This window comes from Equus caballus, chromosome 10 (assembly GCF_041296265.1).
Source record: "Equus caballus isolate H_3958 breed thoroughbred chromosome 10, TB-T2T, whole genome shotgun sequence".
In the NCBI taxonomy this organism is placed as follows: Eukaryota; Metazoa; Chordata; class Mammalia; order Perissodactyla; family Equidae; genus Equus; species Equus caballus.
Genome location: NC_091693.1, coordinates 72,775,063 through 72,793,325, shown reverse-complemented (window position 1 = coordinate 72,793,325; position 18,263 = coordinate 72,775,063). Strand labels below are relative to the sequence as shown.

The window sequence follows — 18,263 nt, the reverse complement described above, 5'->3', positions numbered from 1 at the left end:
AGTGGACTCCAAAAATAATTTACAAAGTTTAGAACCTGCCCAAGATTTCATCCAAGGGGCAAAGAACAAACATTCCCAGGATGGATTTAGAGGGATAGCATGGGGGAGTTCAGAGAATAAAGTTACTTTATTATCGTGCCCTATCAGGTTCAACTTTTTAACCTATAATGGATACAATAAAGATTTTACTTCATGTTGATTCAGAAATTTCACATCTAGGTGAATACCCCAAGATAAACTACTGCGCATGTACCCAATGAGATATGTCAAGAATGTTCATTGCAGCATAGTTTATAATAATGAAACTTGGAAAACAAGAAATTAGGCAAACAATGGATAAAAAACAAACAACTACATAGCAGGTAAAATGAATGAATGACCGATACAGGTAGTAATATAGGTACATTTCCAAGCCTTTAGTTGAGTAATAATAACATTTGTTAGAAGGTTAAGTACTCTATGATCTCACCCCAGGCAAGTTTCCTCAATGATTGGAGAGATTGAGGGTAAAATACTGAATCTGCCTGGCCCAGCTCCTTCTGCTATGAATCTTGCAGGCTGCAGAAGGCACACATTCTGTTCTGTTCCCCTTGTCATACATCTTACAAGGAGGACTCTGGTCAGTAGGGAGGTCTGCAGGTCCAGGTGACCTGGAATTTGATGAGTCCACTTAATTCTAGGATTCAGTATTAGGAAGTCCACGTGGCTACAGATCAATGCCATATCCTCCAATCAATTTAAGAAGAATACAGGTAAAACTTTGGTCTCCTGTCAGCAGGCTCTTTTATTTTTCAACTGGTTTAAAATTGGCAGGAAATCAAGATGTCATTTATTGGGGCTCTCAAATACCCCAATATTCTATAGTTAGAATAGAAGCCATAAGTCTGTGTTTAGGGAGCTCCTACTGATTTTAACTTTTTTAACTTTTTTTTTTTTTTTTTGCTGAGGAAGATTTAACCTGACCTAACATCTGTGCCAATCTTCCTCTATTTTGTATGTGGATCACCATAACAGCATGACTAGTGAGTGGAGTAGGTCTGTGCCCAGGATCCAAACCCATGAACCCAAGCTGTCAAAGTGGCGTGTACAGAACTTTAACCACTCAGCCACAGGGCCAGGGCCAACTTTTTTCTTTTTGTATTTTATTATATGATTCACATTTTATTCTTTCTCTAAAATTTCATGTTTTTCTCCTTTGTGCATTTTTTGTACATTTTTTGAGCATTTTGTATATTGTGACAGAGATTCATCTTGTGCTTAATTGAAGCCTATTACTATAGGAGGCAGGATATTTTTCATTTATATGTTACTAAATTTATTTTATAAAGCCAATGGAGATAGTATATATAAAAGTGACGTTATGATTCAATTTTTTAATGAAACATTTACATGACTAGCAAATGCTGCAAGCACTTCTTTAATTGCCTGTTGGAGCAGTCTAGCTTTTTACAAACTACCTTTCAAGATTTTAGATGACTACTAGAGGAAGCTAGGAAACATTTCAAACTCAAAATATAATGCTTGTTTCAGAGTGAAGACTATTTAACACTTCCGTACAAGCCTCTCCATCCCCTTTAATCTTTCTTGCATGATCTAAACAGAACTTTCTTATGGAATCAATACACCTCATCCTGTCAGAGTTATAAATTTTTTTGTTTTAGAGTTAGCATTTAGTCAAAGTACACACAAATAGTCCACTAATAATTAAGCATATTTTCAAGGAGACAGTTGGTTTTTATATTTTTAATGTTTGATTTTTGGATAGCCCAGTATGGATATGTAGGGGAGGAGGACATTTCCTCTCCCCAAATGGGGGTTCCTCTGGCGTGGAGAACGAATTGAATTCACATGAGACAGAATAGCAAGAGAAAATTAAACAAAGCTTTATGAGGAACCATGGCCCGGGGCCTTTCTTCCCGAAGGAAGAAAGGGCACCGAAGAAGTGGGGTGCACATAGTGGTTATATACCCCCAAACAGGGTGTTTCACATGTGATTGAAATGTCCCTCCCACAATAGTCACAAGATTGCCCTGTTGGCACAGTGCTTGATGGACACAGCAGGTAGTGGTCTGTTATCTCGGTGGGCGTAGCAGGAGGCAAGTCGCTTGTCTGGAGCTGGGCGGTCACAGGTGAGTGCAGCAATCAGTTCCTAGCCTAAGGAAAGATGCTCAATCCTTAAAGAAATGCCAGCGTTGGGAGGGGGAGGGAAGTCAGTTACAGGAGGTTACCAGACTAGCACAATAAAATGCAGATTTAAGTCCTTGCCTTTGGTATTGATTAAGAGTTTCTAGAGAGAAGGTCATCTCCTTTCTTCTTCCTGGTACAGAGAGGGAGGCACCTTTTACAGATAGAGATTTACCTTACAAATGTAAGTGTATCCTAACAAAGGGCAAGTTCCATTCCTCAGAGCCTCCTTCCCTGTCCCAGTTTATCAAAAGCAATCAGCCTCAAATAATCCTGATGCCAAAGAGACATATCTTGGGGTGGCCAATTCCAGGTCCCCACAGATAACTCTTGGATATTTAGTAAAACTAAGCTTCTGAGAATAGATGTTGAAATCCACACTCTCTGGTTGAATGAAAGTTTGAAGGAATTAATGAACAAATAAAATAGCTGATTTTTAACCTCTATAACATTCTGTCTCTTAGGTTATCCAGTTTCATTCTTAAAAAAATTTCCTTAGATTTTGGTTCTTTAACTCAACCCAGACCTCTTGATAATTTAAATGATTTGTGGTGACAGTGCCCTCCCAATTATCTTTAACAAATTCTGTCGTAAATCTTCATTACCATGATCATAAATAATGATTGTTTCCATTTGTGGGTGGTGGTGTAATCAGATATATGCAACACAAAACAAAACAAAGAAACTCCTTAGTTTTGGTCCTTTTAATTAGCTATGCCTAGATATTTTATATTTCACATTGGAAATTAGAAATCAGCATGAGTAGCCTCAAGTAAAAAGGTTTGAAAGAGAAAATTCTTTTGATAAGTTGACTTTTTATCCCAGAATGGACAAAACATTCAAATAGAGCAATTCCTAATTTCTGAGAAAACTCAACCATATAAGCCAAGAAAGAGACGAGCAGCTGGGAGAAGCTGAAGAATTGTACAAGTGCATGTAGGACAAGAGGTAACATCTTAAGGGAATGTGGGGTGGCATCATTCACATCATGATTATGAAAGAGCAAACTTCTTTAACTGTAACTATATGGGTAAGGTATTATATTGTACATTTATCATGCATATGATTAATTTTGCAAGACCACTTCCCTATATGTGTATGGGGGGGGGGGAAGACAGGGAGCTGGAGAAGCATTAGTATGTCATCATAAAATTCTACTGAAGCATTCAGATTTAAACCATGTAAAGTCACCAGCGGGCTTCAAGGGTGAAAAGTCTGTAGCAGATTTAGTTCTTGGGACTGTAAAATGCTAACTTTGTCACACAAGACTGTTACTAGGAACTTTGGAGTTTGAAATTGATCACTGGGGCCTGAGGCTGCTCCACCATAAAGTGATTAGGCAATTGCATACAATCTGACATATATGCCTTAATAGATGTTGAACTAGATTACAAAAATAAGCTTTCAGGCAATGAATGTGAGAGATATGGCTGTTACAGATGCCCCTTCACTGTCCTGGGGGCAGTTTGCATAAATAGTACTTCATAAATATTGCATGCTTTTCAGATGTGCTATTTCTAGGACAAACAAAAGCTACGTATTATTGAAAATATAAAAGGCTTTGAACAGTGCAGGAGCAGTTAATCCAACTTGCTTTCTTCTGAATGTAATTCTAAGACTAACGTTAAGAACAATGGGACAAGAAGCATCTCAACCAGTCAGAACTCAGCCGTGCCCTGATGAGCACTGGTCACACACACAATGATACCCAGCCGTCCAAGCCAGAAATAAACTGTGATGTTAGTTGACAGTTGTTGTGCATCCTCTCAGCACAGAGTAATTTGATATGACCTACCTACCTGTGGTTAGTGACACTTTAAATGTCTAGGAACGTGTCAAGGGCAAAGAATTTGAGTCAGACTATGCAAACCATCAAGCAGGAGACTGAAAGAGTCTTCCCTGCCTCATTATGATTTGTTTTCGGGGTCATTTTTGTAGTCTGTGGATAAGGATGTGGGGTACAGGGTTATGGAGGGAACAGGGAAGAGATTGGCACCATGAAAGTTCTACATGATTACATCTATGTTTTAGGAAACTATCTCTGGAGGCTAGGCAGAGAAAGGATTGGAGAAAGAATTGACCAGAGATGAGGACAATATTTTGAAAGTCATTGTAACAGGATGGTTGAGAGAGAATGAGAGACTGAGTTACAGCAATGAAAATGGGAATTAAGAGGAGTAACGTGAAGATCGGTATGTAGGAGCTCATTAATGGCTTTGAGATCTCATTTAGAGCCTTTGCTGGTATCCTAAGTTCATGCTTGCTACCTAGTGGGTAATCAGGCCCTCACCTGGACTGCCCACTTGATAAGACTGCCCCATAGCACTGGAGACCACTGTGAGCTGGGTCTGTCACTTTAGAACTTTCCTTACAGAGAGACTACTAGGGGATTGGAAACCAAGTTAGTTAAGGTCCTCCAGCCCCTCCTTTGGGAGTGAGGCATTTCCTTACGAGGGACTATCATCCCAGGCAGACAGGCATCTTCTCAGGGACAGCTCTGCAGCAATCTTTGCATCTCTTCTCTTAGGGCAGTGCTAAGCACACAGCAGGTTTCAATAACAAAAAAATAACTTCACAGTTACCCACACTTTATACTCAGTCTACATTTATTCAAACTGTATTTCTAGTTATAACGGTATATCTTAAGAAGTAACTAAATTAACGGAAGGAAATGGAAACGTAAACCATGCTAATCAAAAACAAGCCTTGAAGGAACAAAACTAAAAACAGTACGTACATAAAATTAGATGAACCATTGAATTGAAAAACAATATAGAACTGAATGGGTAAGCTGAAACCACCATGGGTTCCTAATAAGCTCTGTGGAGGGACAAAGATTTTTGTTTGCTTGCCTGCTGGAACCTCACTGCCTAGCACAGCCCCCGCACATAGGAGGCACTCAATTAATACTTTGAATGTATAAATGAGCTGTCCTGGTTAAAAAAAAAAAAAAGAAAGAAAGGAATGCAATTAGCTTTTTCTTCTATTAGAAGTTGATTTGAGTCTTTTTTTATTTGCTCCACTTTTAGAACTAAAGAAAACATCTCTCATGCAGCTGTAAGTAATCTTTTTAAGTAGACGACTGCCAAACAGTAAGAGCTTAATTCCATCAGGAATAGAGAATAGAATGCAAATTGTTCTTTCTCTCATGACACAAGCCCACATTCTCGTGCCCTGTTGTTCCGGGTTACTAGAGAAGCTTGAGGCAGAAAATCACGTGTGGATGCCTGACATTTGGATCTCTCCAAGGAAATAAACTTATTTAGCTAGTTTAATATTCCTTAGTGAACTATTAATGATGGGTTGTTTCGCAGAGATGTTTTTCTCTAGCTCTACGGATATTTCTTCTCAGTCACGGATATTTCTTCTCAGTCACGTGAAGAAAAAGAAACTTTTAAAAGAAAAAATAACACATTTGAATAATGGGAGAACTTTTCACTCACTTCACCAAGTAATATGTTCTGTAGTTTTTCAGTGTTCTCTTAAACTATCTCAGATAGAGTCTATTTTGTTATTAGAAATTTGCATTTATTTAGTTAACAAATACTTACTAAATATCTACTAGGTGCCAATTTTTCAGCTACAGCCTGGGGATATGGTGGTGAATAAGACATAACCCTCAGGGAGTCTATAGCCTCCTACAATTCCCTACAGGAGATTAAATGAATTAAAATACCCTTGTGTTTTGGGACAAAACAAAGAGTGTGAGGAGAAAGAAACAATAACATCTTTTGAAGTGTTACTATGTGCCAGGCACATTTAGAAGGTGTCCCTAACCATCTTTTCTAAATAGCTTCCACTCCACCCTTGCTCACTTTTTTTTTCACCTTGCTTTTTTTATCTTCATCTCCTAATCCCAGCTTGACATTGTTCACTGCTCTATCCCCAGCTCTGAGAAGTGGTTGGCATATAGTAGTTTTTCCTGAAGTCATTGCACGAATGAACTTGAAAGGTAGGCATTCCTGTTTCATAAATGAGACCGAGACTGAAGACTTACATGATTTGCTCATGATTGTGCAACTCTTACATCACAAACCGGGGCTTTACCCCTTGATATGAAAGCAAAGCCCATGTTCTTTCCAAAATCACTCCTCTAAATGCATATTTCTCTAGACATGTTAATCTGACTTCTTTTGGTACACCCATTATATGAAAGACACTCGCAGTTACAGAGAAGTTCTTGCCTTCAAGAACCTGACAGTCTAGTTAGGAAGAAAAGAAATATCTGGAAATCCAACTAAAAATGGCAGTGTCTGGGTATGGAAGAAACCTCAGAGATGGTAGACAGGAGGGGAGGGTGAGCTGGGCCTGTGCTGGGTTCTGAAGAGCACTCTCACTGGCTGAGGTCTCTTGTCCCTGGGATATGAGTACATAGAATAAATGAATTCCTTCAGAGTAGACAGCTTTCCAGAAGCCCTTTCTCAGACACCCTGTTTCCATTTGGATGCCAGAAAATAGCCTATTCTCCCTCCTTTTAGCAGAAAGGAGTTGGTGCAAGGTAGAAGAAGAAAGGCTCATTTTGATAGGAGTGTGGAGAGTGTGTGATATTACTAAGAAACGAAAGAAGTGGAAAAAACCAATTGTAACGGCTAAGGTGGTTTTGCCTAGAAAAGAGAAAAAGCATGGGAGCGGACTGTGGAGTGAGGAGCTAACTTCAAAAACTCGCTGCATGGGAAAATCAGGAGTGTGTTGAATGTCCTTACACTAACTTGGTAAACATTTGAAGTGTCCTGCACTTGAAGGACTGTTGGCTCTTCCTGGAGGAGAGTTTAGATTTATTCCCTTGGGCACCAAACAGGGGAAGCAAAGAGTGAAAGCCTGATGCAAACACGTTTCTAACTCGATACAAAGAAATGCGTTGAAAACGAGCTGCAGAGAAGCTGTCTCAAGAGGTGGTGAGTCTCTGAGTCCGGAGTTTTCAAGCAGAGGCAGTCGCTCCCCGGGCCCCTCAGTCCCTAAGGTCGTGACTCCCTGGTGCGGGGTCGCAGGCCGGGGGCGGGGACCAGGAGCCGAGTCTGCACGCGTCAGAGGCTCCAGCTGCGCCGCCGGGGCTCCCCCGGGAGCGCCGCGGGGCGGAGCTGGGGGAAGGAGCTCGGCTCCGGCTCTGCCCGCCGGCGGTGTGGGCACAGGGCGCAGCATGCTCGCGGCTGTCGGGAGCCTCCTGCGCTTCCGCCCGGGGCGCATCCTCCATTGCGCCCCGGGGACGCCTGGAGATGCGGTGCGGTGGCCGTTCGCGGCTCTTCGGTCCCGGGGTCTCCCCCGCTACTCCAGCGACGGGGCCCCCTGCGGCTCAGGGCCCCAAGGTCCCGGTGAGCCGGGACGGGAATGGCCTGGGAGGGACCGACGGGCGGGCGAGGAGCCGCGGTCTGGGGTCGAGGCGTGAGCGCGCACTGATCCACTGCTGTCGGTCTGTCTGTTCGTCCGTCCATCCTTGTCGCTTTCGCAGCAGGGAAGGTTCACAGAGTCCCCGCCGAGCACAAGCCTTCGCAATTCGACAAGAAAATCCTGCTGTGGACCGGGCGTTTCAAAGCGATGGAGGAGATCCCGCCTCGGGTGCCGTAAGTGTGGCCTGGGCCGCGGCCCGGGTATCGCGCTCTGGGGCGGGTCGGGCCGGGCCCGGAGGGGAGCGGAGTCCATGAACCTCTCCACCTTGGCGCACTCTGGAGCGAAGGCGGCCGCCGTGCCACCAGTTCTTCACAGTGACACACCGCCCCTCCAACCTGAGGAATTTACCTGAGCCCCCCTAGTGCGGTCAAATGTCAGGTTCCTTGTCTGGATAGTGGGAAGCTGAGCCACAGGGAGATTGTTGAAGTGGAGTGGAAACCCAGTTCAGTGGGCACTCCCACCAGCGCCCAGATTCCGGGCCCCAGCGAGCTCGGAGCGGCGACGCAGTGGAGCACTGAGGCCAAACAGGAGGCACGGTCCTCGCGTGCACTCCGGGTGGCTGCGGGGGCGTCAAAGAGGGAGAGGGGCTCTGGCTGGAGGCGGCTCGCTGCTCCACCCAAGGAAGGGGGCCTCTGATGGAGGGTCTCTGGGAAGAAGCCGCATCCATGTGGCCTCCTCTTCTGGGGCTGGATCCGCCTGGTGGACGCGGTTTTGCAGCCCTCTGAGCACCGGGTTTCCTCGGGCTAGGTCCCGCGGGAGCGTCAGCGTCGCAGACCTCTTAACTATCCCAAACCCAAGATGGAGATTCGCTAAGGGGTAAAACCGAAGCTGCGAACTTCATCTCCAGGGTGAAGATACCCTGAAAAAAAAAAAAAAAAAGGAACTGAAACCTGTGAAAACCCATCTTTCTATAGTTTCCATTTATGCCAAGCCCGAAAACCTTCCCAGCACTTTTTTCTTTTAAAGGAAGATTAGCGCTGAGCTAACATCTGCCGCCAATCCTCCTCTTTTTGCTGAGGAAGACTGGCCCTGAACTAACATCCGTGCCCATCTTCCTCTACTTCATGTGTGGGACGCCTGCCACAGCATGGTTTGCCAAGCGGTGCCATGTCCGCACCCGGGATCTGGGCCAGCGAACCCGGGCCACCGAAGCAGAACATGCGAGCTTAACCTCTGGGCCACCAGCCAGGCCCCCTTCTCAGAACTTTTACAAGGGCGTGGGTAAAAAGAGAAGGAAGGAAACTAAGAACAAAATCAATCTACTACTTTTTAAACTGACCTTTTATTTTTTAAAGGGATATTAGAACTATAATATCAAATAAAGATTTCAAATGTTACATATATTATATTTGTACAATGTAATCAATGTCTATTAGAATGGAAACTGGGCCCACATCTTGTTCTGCACTTATTGCCAACACTTTTATTACTTACTAGTTTACTAGTTACCAAAAACCTCTCAAATAAATGGAAAAAAGCACGTGGTGGGAAATGGTCACTCAGTGGCTTCTCAAACATTTTTATTTCTTTCTTAGACCAAATTATTTAATGAGGAATGCACAGGGAATTTGAAATAACATGGAATTTGGAATCTGTTTTTAACATTAATGAGCCACAGAGACATTTTTTAATATTTTAAAAATTATATTATTTTTAATATTATTATTAAATATTAAGACAAATTCTGTTTTCCTTGAGATCTGTAGACTCCGAGCTACAGACTTAGCCCAAAGCAGAAATTAGCCTCAGAAAAGCCTGTATCATCACAAGCTCTGGTTATCAAATTTTAATTGATGCCTGAGGATTTTATACTTTAAATGCAAAATGAAGGAGGAAAGAGAACATAAACAAATGAAAAATAAAACACCACCCTCAGTGTTGGGGGATTTTGAGTTCTAGTGCTGTAACAGAGTAATCAAGAATGCAAGGAACCAGCATTATGATAAATTAATGCTTGTCAAGAGACACTATGCCCAGTATGGCATTAACATAGCTGTCTGTGTGAAGAGACCCATTTTTTTTTTTTTTAAAGATTTTATTTTTTCCTTTTTCTCCCCAAAGCCCCCCCCCCCGTACATAGTTGTATATTCTTCGTTGTGGGTCCTTCTAGTTGTGGCATGTGGGACGCTGCCTCAGTGTGGTTTGATGAGGGGTGCCATGTCCGCTCCCAGGATTCGAACCAACGAAACACTGGGCCGCCTGCAGCGGAGCGCACGAACTTAACCACTCGGCCACGGGGCCAGCCCCTGAAGAGACCCATTTTACAGAAATGATTTCATTTTCCCAGGATCACAGTCAAAAGAAGTAGTATAAACAGGAAAATTTAACTTTGAACAATATGCCTATTGTAGTTTGGGGTTGGAAAGATAAAAGTATTTGAATATGTATCGTTTTATTTTCTTCTTTAATTTTTTTAAAAAATTGCTATTTAAGAGAGCTATGCCTCCTAAGCTGAGTGTTAGACTTACAATGTAAACAGCTTTCATGTTTTTTGTTCTTAATGGACATGTAATTAATAAGTGGCCTATAATTTTTGTACCATACACTAATGATATTTAATAATTACGGTACTTTTTCTTGTTTTTATCAGTGCTAAACTAATTTGGTATAGCAGATCAAAGCCAGATGGATGGGTAAAAAAAAATCAGATCTTTTAAGTTCCATCTGGAACCAAAGTCAACAACAAATATAATCTAATAATGTCTTTATATTCACTTGTTTGCAAGTAACAGTTTAAAACTGACATTAATCTGCCTAAAATCTAGGGAAAACAGACTAGATATTTGGTTTTCTGTGCTCTTTCAACTAGTGAAAAAGTTAAAGGAAAAGTTTTTCACTTGTAAGAGAAATTGCAACTTGTCTTTCTGGAATTTTTTTAGTGTAACTATGTTCTATTTAAACTTCACTTTAGGTAAGAAAGAATGCTGCTGAATACATTTTCGAGAATCAAGTGCTTTAAATGTGTGTATTTATAAACTGCCGCTTCATATTATTGCAAATTGTTTTTGTTTTTTGTTTCTTTTTAAAGATTGACATCTGAGCTAACATCTGTTGCCAATCTTCGTTGTTTTCTTCTTCTTCTTCTCCCCAAAGCCCCCCAGTACACAGTTGTATATTCTAGTTGTAGGTCCTTCTGGTTGTGCTATGTGAGATGCCACCTCAGCATGGCCTGATGAACGGTGCCATGTCTGTGCCCAGGATCTGAACCGGCGAAACCTCGGGCCACCAAAGCCAAGCCCACAAACTTAACCACTGGGCCTCGGGCTGGCCCCCTATTGCAAATTGTTCAAGTTTATTTCAATGTAAAAGTCCCACAGGCATGATTACTTTTGTAACACTACTTTGTAAGTAGTATTGCTAAAATCATGGACAACTTACAGATAACTTTATTAATAAATAAGATTACCCAGTGTTCAAATAAGCATATAATATTTCAGAATACTAATACCAAGAAAATGAAGATGTCTTTTTCTTTGACGAATTATCATGATTTTGGTCACTTGTTTTGAAAACTTTATGCCAAAACCATGAAGGAAACACTCTTTCTCTAACAGTCATTCTCACAAAATGTAAAATGTATAACAGTATAATGACAGATATTCTCACAAATGTATAATAGTCTCTTTAATTGGGATAGGACTTTAATTGGGATAGGATGAGGGGAGCAAGAAGAGATTGACAGGCCAGTGAAAAAGAGAAAATGATGAAAATGAATTTAAAAAAATAACTTGTTCAGGGGCCAGCCCGGTGGCACAGTGTTTAAGTGCGCATGTTCCACTTCAGCGGAATGGGGTTCGCTGGTTCGGATCTCGGGTGCGGACATGGCACCTCTTGGCACGCCATGCTGTGGTAGGCATCCCACGTATAAAGTAGAGGAAGATGGGCACGGATGTTAGCTCAGGGCCAGTCTCCCTCAGCAAAAAGAGGAGGATTGGCAGCAGATGTTAGCTCAGGGCTAATCTTCCTCAAAAAGAAAAACAAAAAAAACCCCAAAAACAAACAAACAAAAAAACTTGTTGAAAACTGAAAACAAAGTCCACTTAATAACGCTGGGCCAAATGAACACAAATCATAGACATACATATCCTTTAATTCCTTTTTTGTGTGTGTGAGGAAGATTAGCCCTGAGCTAACATCTGTTGCCAGTCTTCGTCTTTTTGCTTGAGGAAGATTGTCACTGAGCTACCATCTGTGCCAATCTTCCTCCCTTTTATTTGGGATGCCACCACAGCGTGGCTTGACAAGCGATGCTAAGTCGGCACTGGGATAGGAACCTGCGAATCCCGGCCTCCAAAGCAGAGCAAACAAACTCAACCACTATGCCATGGGCCAGCCCTGCTTTAAATCTTAGCCTTTACCGCAATCAGTGAGGAAAAAAAAAAACAATGGAGAATTAGGCCATACTCTCCAGTAGTTGTAATTTGAGCAATTAGAAATTAAATATCCTACACTGTGGCTTCATAGTGGCTAACATTAGTTAAGACCTGAAGAAATACCTGTTAATTTGAAATTGATAAGATAACTGGCTAGCATTTGGAAGTCTTTCACATCTGCAGTTTGCATTCAGGGAAATTTTTGGAATTTTTATGTAACAAATCATTGTCTGTTATCCCAGTCAGAAAATCATCTTACTTTAATATAATTAATAAAATACACGTCTTGGTTTAGGCCGGAAATGATAGACGCGGCAAGAAACAGAGCTCGGGTGAAAGCTTGTTACATAATGATTGGATTCACAATTATCGCCTGCTTTGCAGTGATAGCATCAGCCAAAAGGGTGAGTACCTCTTTAAAATAGAGACTTGTGAATTTCCAGAAATACTATGGGCTTTTTTGTCAGTTCAGGGATTATTGCTGTTCTTTTGAGGTAAGGACAATTTCGTCTTAGACACCTGGAGCCACTCACATGTATCTATCATATTGGAAACAAATTTGTCCATGGAAATTTGAGTCAACAAATTAACTATATGGCCAGGAGGAGCAAAAGCTTGTTTCCACTTATAAGATAAACAAAAACAAAAACAGGAAGTTTACAACCTAGTTAAAATCTGCACAAGGAGAATTTTGTCATGTGAACGTTAGACTCGGTCATTCTCTGTCATGAACTAAGTTAGTCATTGCATAGGATCATGAAATAGAAAGGCAAAAGCTGGAAGTGCTCACCGATGCCGAGTGGTTTGTCTACATCCTGTCTATGAGCCTTTTCCTTGTCATCTCCAATGTGTGGTTTCTGTTTAATACCTCTGGAGAAAAATTAAGAGCTGATGACTCTCTAATTTTGTTTTCTGCTTCCCCAAATCCTTCCATCTGCTGATCATCTTTTACCACAAAGGGTAGGCCCACAAATATTGAGAGACATCTAACACATCCCTAGGAGTCTTCTCTTTTCCACTCTTAATTTCTCTATCCTGAACAACTTCCCTCTATTTTGAGCTCTCCTCTGGACACACTCTAGTTTATCAGCGTTCCTCTTCATTGTGGCACCTGCAACTGAAAACTGACCCTGTTTCAGCTTGGTTATAACTTCCTTGTTTATGATCATTGCGTTGCAGTAGTGCAGCTGGAGGTGAAACTAGATTTTGGCAGCTGCATCACACAGAATAGTTTGCTTGGATCCGTACATCTTCATTCTCTAAGCATATTTAGCTTGTTACTATTCTGCCTAATCCTATGATTCCTTCTTTGCTTAGGTTTGCAAGAGTATTTGAGCCCGATAATTTACATGGCAACTAGAGCCTCTGTGCTCACTGATGTTGTGTACATGTCCATTCATTTCTGTTAGCTTATCAAAAAACTTATGCTTTGAAGTTATTCTCAAGTGGGAAGTTTATTAAATATTTGCTGGGCTGAACACTTAAGCATAGAAATGAAGAAATTCAGTAATCTCTTGTTTTTAACCTACCCTTGATAAAATGACTGCCCACCAAGTTGATGATTCCCGAGCTCTGAAATGACAGATTGCAGCCTGATACTGTCTGGACCCTCCCTGTCTCATACTCTGTTCTTTTTGTTCATTATGCTTCCTCCGCACTAGTTATTTTCTATTTTTTAACACACCAAACCCTTTCTCCTCTCTAGGCCTTCCTTCCTTCCGCTGGTCTTGCCATAGCTGGCTTATTCTCCTTCTCCTCAGATAGAGCTTCCTTGACCACCTCACTTAAAATGGCCTCGCCCAGGTACTCAGTATTTTATCAACTTTCCAGCTGCTCATGAGTAAGTCATCATACATCAGCAATCCTGTTGGCTCCACTTTGAAATATATCCACAACTGGACCACTCACCATCTCTGCTGATATTGCCCTGGTCTAAGATAACCAACATCTGTTGCCTGGTTTATGGCAATATCTTCTAGATGGTCTCGCTGCTGTCCCTCTTGCCTGTCTCCAGTTCACCTTTCATTTTGGATAATTAATGCATTTACCTTAACTAAGAGCATGGCAGATGGAGATGGAGAAAAGGCTAGCAATTTGAGATATATTTGGGCAGGTAGCAAGGATAGAATTTTGTAATCAATTCAGTGTCAGAGGAGGATAGAAAATGGAAGAAAGAAACAAAAAAAGCCTGGGTTTTTGCTTGAGTAACAAGATGGGTGTTGGTGTCATTTGTTGAGATCTGTAAGGCTGGGGAAAGAATTGGTAGGCATGACTGGCCAAATATATTGAGTCTTCCATTTTGGATGTATTAAGTGTGAGGTGCATATTAGACATCCATCAAGAGCTATTAAAATTTTATTTATTCTTAAGGACTTTGTATGCCTTCGGTCTGAGGGCTTTAGTTTTCCTCTCTTCTGAAAAAGTCTAAGCTGTTATAACTTCAAATATGGCCCCTTCTCCCCTTCTCTCTATTCTCTCCACCTATTACGAATGTATCTTGGAACTTTTAATTCTATCCTCCATGGCACTTAACTTCTCTTTTTTATTTTTTTGTATCTTTATCTCTGTGCTGCATTTAGATTATTTCCTCAGATCTATTTTCTAGCTAGAGTTCTTACCTCCTAATTATGATGCTGATTATTTTTTCTTTGCACAGGTGATTTTTCCCCAGATAGAGACCTAGTTTCCTTGCCAGTTCCTTGGGCTGGTGAGAGGAGTTTTAGTCATTTCATAAGAGTACCTTTTCCTCATGCCTCCAACTTTCTATTAGTAGCTCAGCTCCAAGCCCAAGATCCAAATCCTGGACTGCCCTGTTGGTGTAGAGATTAAACTCCCAGCCCACAGCTGCTAAACCCAATGTTTTCCCCTAAGGCCCTATGACTGAAACCATTTCCTTCCGTCCTGACTTCAGTCCTTCTCATTTTCCATCAATTCATGCCTTTGGAATTCTTTCCATTTCTGTTACCTGAGGATTTCCCTTTCTTGATTTTGAGCTTAATAAAGTATTTGAAAACACTTTTGTTACTTTTTACCCAACAAACTTCTCTGTGTATGCCAAGAGAGGGTGGGCTCAGATTTCTGACATCAGCTGTCCGGGTGGCTGGAAGTCTAGCAACTTAAGTAATTTTTTTTCTATTACAAAAAACCATTTTTCTTGGCTACTGTTTGTGACAGATGTTTTAAGTTACTTTTATCCTTTCCCCTTCACAGAGTCTGCCCTATGTATGTCTACCTAAAACACAAATCCTTTCCGGAGAGTCACAGTGGTTTGCTTTGGGTTTTTTTGCAGGCTGTAGAACGACATGAATCCTTAACAAGCTGGAACCTGGCAAAGAAAGCTAAGTGGCGTGAAGAAGCTGCGTTGGCTGCACAGGCTAAGGCTAAATGATATTCTAAAGTGTTAATTGGAATATCATCACTATTATCAGCAACAATAAAAGATAGGCAAAATAGAATGTTTAAGAAAATATTTGCCATGGTTTTCTTTTAGTGACAAGAAGTACAGTCTTTTATGTTTTGACTTTTTAGTAAATTTTTATTGACGTATTACACACATTCAGCAAAGTGCACAAAAGTGTGTACAGCTTGATAGATTTTTACGTAATGAACACACCTGTGTCACCACTGCCCACATCAAGACGTAGACCTTCAACGGCACCTCGGAAGCCTCCTTTCTGCCCTCTATCAGTCATTACCCTTCAGACGTAACCATTGTTCAGAGTTTTATAGACTAGTTTTGCTTGTTTTTGAACTTTATATAAATGGTATTACACAGTATGCAGTTGTGAGTGTGGATTCTTACATTCAACATTATATCATGCGATTCATCCACAAATTATGTGTAGCACGAGTTCATTCATTTTTATTTGGTATAGTATTCCATTGTGTGAATATGCCACAATTTATCTGGACATTTGGTCCAGTTTTTGACCATTACAGATAATGCTAAAACGAGCATTCTCTGCATGTTGTTAAAATGAGGTTGAACTAAATCACTAATGGCTCTTTAAAATCTAAACTAATTTTCAACGAAAGTACTACTGTATTTAGTAATTGGATAGTCCTTCTGGTTAGTCTTTTCATGGTTTGCAACTAGGTGAAATAGGTTTGAAAAGTCTTACAAACCAAGAACTATTAATTTCAAAAGCTATTCTAAAATGATAAAAGTACTAAAACAGTGATTGCAAAAGCAATTTAAAAAGGACAAAAACATTAGAGAAAGAAAAATTGTCTCTCAAAGGTCTTCAAACTTGTTTAAGTAAGCCGCAAAACAACTTTAAAATTATATATCTTCTCACACATTTTTAATTTGGCATCTATAATTTTTTAAATCATAAATGTAAGTAGTTGAAAAGATATAATTTCCAGTTTATTGTATATTAAATGTACTTTAAATGTAATGCCATCATAACCTTGAAGTTGCATAGTTAGTTCATTCAATTTATGGAGGGTATCTGCTTTGTTGTTTTAAGGACAAAGCCGGTCTTCATTGTCAAGCTAATGAGCCAAATCAAACTTATACTTACTTTTTGTTAGAAAACGTCTTACTTTGATTTGAAGATGAGAATATTAATACACGTTCTTGTGACAATAGTTTCACTTCTGAATTCAACTCTAAGATAGATAGAGAGGGCATGAAACATTGTTATGAGTCCATCCCCTGGATGAACCAAGGCACTGACCACTTTAGCATTTTGCACAGAGGTTCTCTTTCCTTTGCCATCTGGAACTCTTCCTCAGGAGCTGTCCATTCTTGAATTACCCATTTGTCACCCAGAAGGATTTTGTACCACAGAGCAAAGCATGAATAAGATTCAGAATGGGTGAGAAGTACTTTTTCTTTTTTTTTGCACAGTAGTACAAAGTTGGTTATGAGGAGAGCTGAGAAAGGAGAACTGGCAGTCCACAGTCTATTCTTGGACAGATCAGTTTTAGGAAAGGATATGTATAGAGTTTAAAGATCTGGAAATCAATCATCTTAAAAATATCTTACTCTGTATACTGTCTTGAAAGTCTTTATATGCATCTTGTTTGAGCACTCCTGGGATACTCTAAATATTATAGAAAAACTCAAAGTGTTTATAAGGATGAATATGATGATTTCCGTTTCTGATTAGATGGAAGACTAGACCTCCAGAGAAGTCATCCAGTATTGAACTAAAAATTCTGGATAAAATATTCTTTAAAACATCTTTAAAAATATTTGACTCAACTGTTGGGAAAAGAAGGAAGGTCCTTGCAATAGACAATAAGAAAGTAAAAGTCCAGAGAGTTAAGCCTATCTTTTGCTGCTATTTTCCATGGGGGCATCTGGCTATCTTAGATGGTCATGTGCCAGGGAGAATAGACAAAAACACGAGACCTGTAAACGTTGAGAAGATGGACATCCATGAGAAGCCAGAATCCCAGAAAGCTTATACTGTCAGAGGATTGAAGTGGGGTTTGGTGATGATGGTAGTGTCTGTATCAGTCAGGGATTGACCAAAGCAACAGAATCAGTAGAAGATTATATATACATACATATATGTGTATATATATATATATATATAGATATGTAATTATGTATATATAAAGAGATTTATGTAACGGAATTGGCTTACACGATTTGTAGGGCAGGCCAGCAGACTGGGACCCCTCCACCAGGAGCTGAGGCTACAGTCCAAAGGAAGAATATTTTTTTTCATCAGGGAAACCTCTGTTTTGCTCTGTAGGCCTTCCAGTTGATTGCATGAGACCCACCCAGATTATCAAGGATCATCTCCTTTACTTAAAGTCAACTGACTGCAGATGTTAACCCCATCTACAGAACACCTTCACAGCAACATTTAGGTTAGTGTTTAATTGAATAACTGGGTGCTACAGCCTAGCCAAATTGACACATACAACTAACTATCACAGTGCCTCAGACAGAGAGGGAAAGAGAGAGGGAGGAAGGGAAGAGAAACTTAACCTACTTATCTTTAGATCTAAACGAAAATTTGGAAACAATCCTCGAGGAATACTTAACCACAAGTTGATCACATAGATTTGAGGCTAGAATTTATGCATCTGTGTTACCTCCACCCCCCCATAAATCTACACTAACTATTTCATTAAAAGTGCTCATAAGAGAACTTATTGAGGTGATGGAAATGTTCTAAAACTGGATTGTCGTAATATACAACTTTGGAAATTTATGAAAACTCAAACTGTACACTTAAAACGGGTAGATTTTATGATATGTAAATTACACCACAATAAAGCTGCTAAAAAAAAAAGTGCCCTGAACAACATACTGTGCTTCCCAGGTTGTGAGAAGGGAGGTACATATGTTGCTGTTCG

At 40.5% G+C, this 18,263-nt stretch overlaps 1 protein-coding gene across 2 annotated transcripts; it reads left to right on the top strand.

Annotated features, from left to right (window-relative positions):
• Window positions 1-7,090: 7,090 nt before the first annotated feature.
• Window positions 7,091-15,719, top strand: FAM162B (family with sequence similarity 162 member B). 2 transcript variants are annotated; one of them, XM_005596899.4, is made up of 4 exons: window positions 7,091-7,493; window positions 7,631-7,742; window positions 12,238-12,346; window positions 15,232-15,719. In XM_005596899.4, the coding sequence occupies exons 1-4, from the start codon at window positions 7,322-7,324 to the stop codon at window positions 15,328-15,330; spliced, it is 492 nt and encodes a 163-aa protein (XP_005596956.1). In that variant the 5' UTR covers window positions 7,091-7,321; the 3' UTR covers window positions 15,331-15,719. The 2 variants fall into 2 exon arrangements, with proteins under 2 accessions (XP_005596956.1, XP_001916462.1); XM_001916427.5 differs by having other exon boundaries at window positions 7,175-7,493; window positions 7,634-7,742.
• The last annotated feature ends 2,544 nt before the right edge of the window (window positions 15,720-18,263 follow it).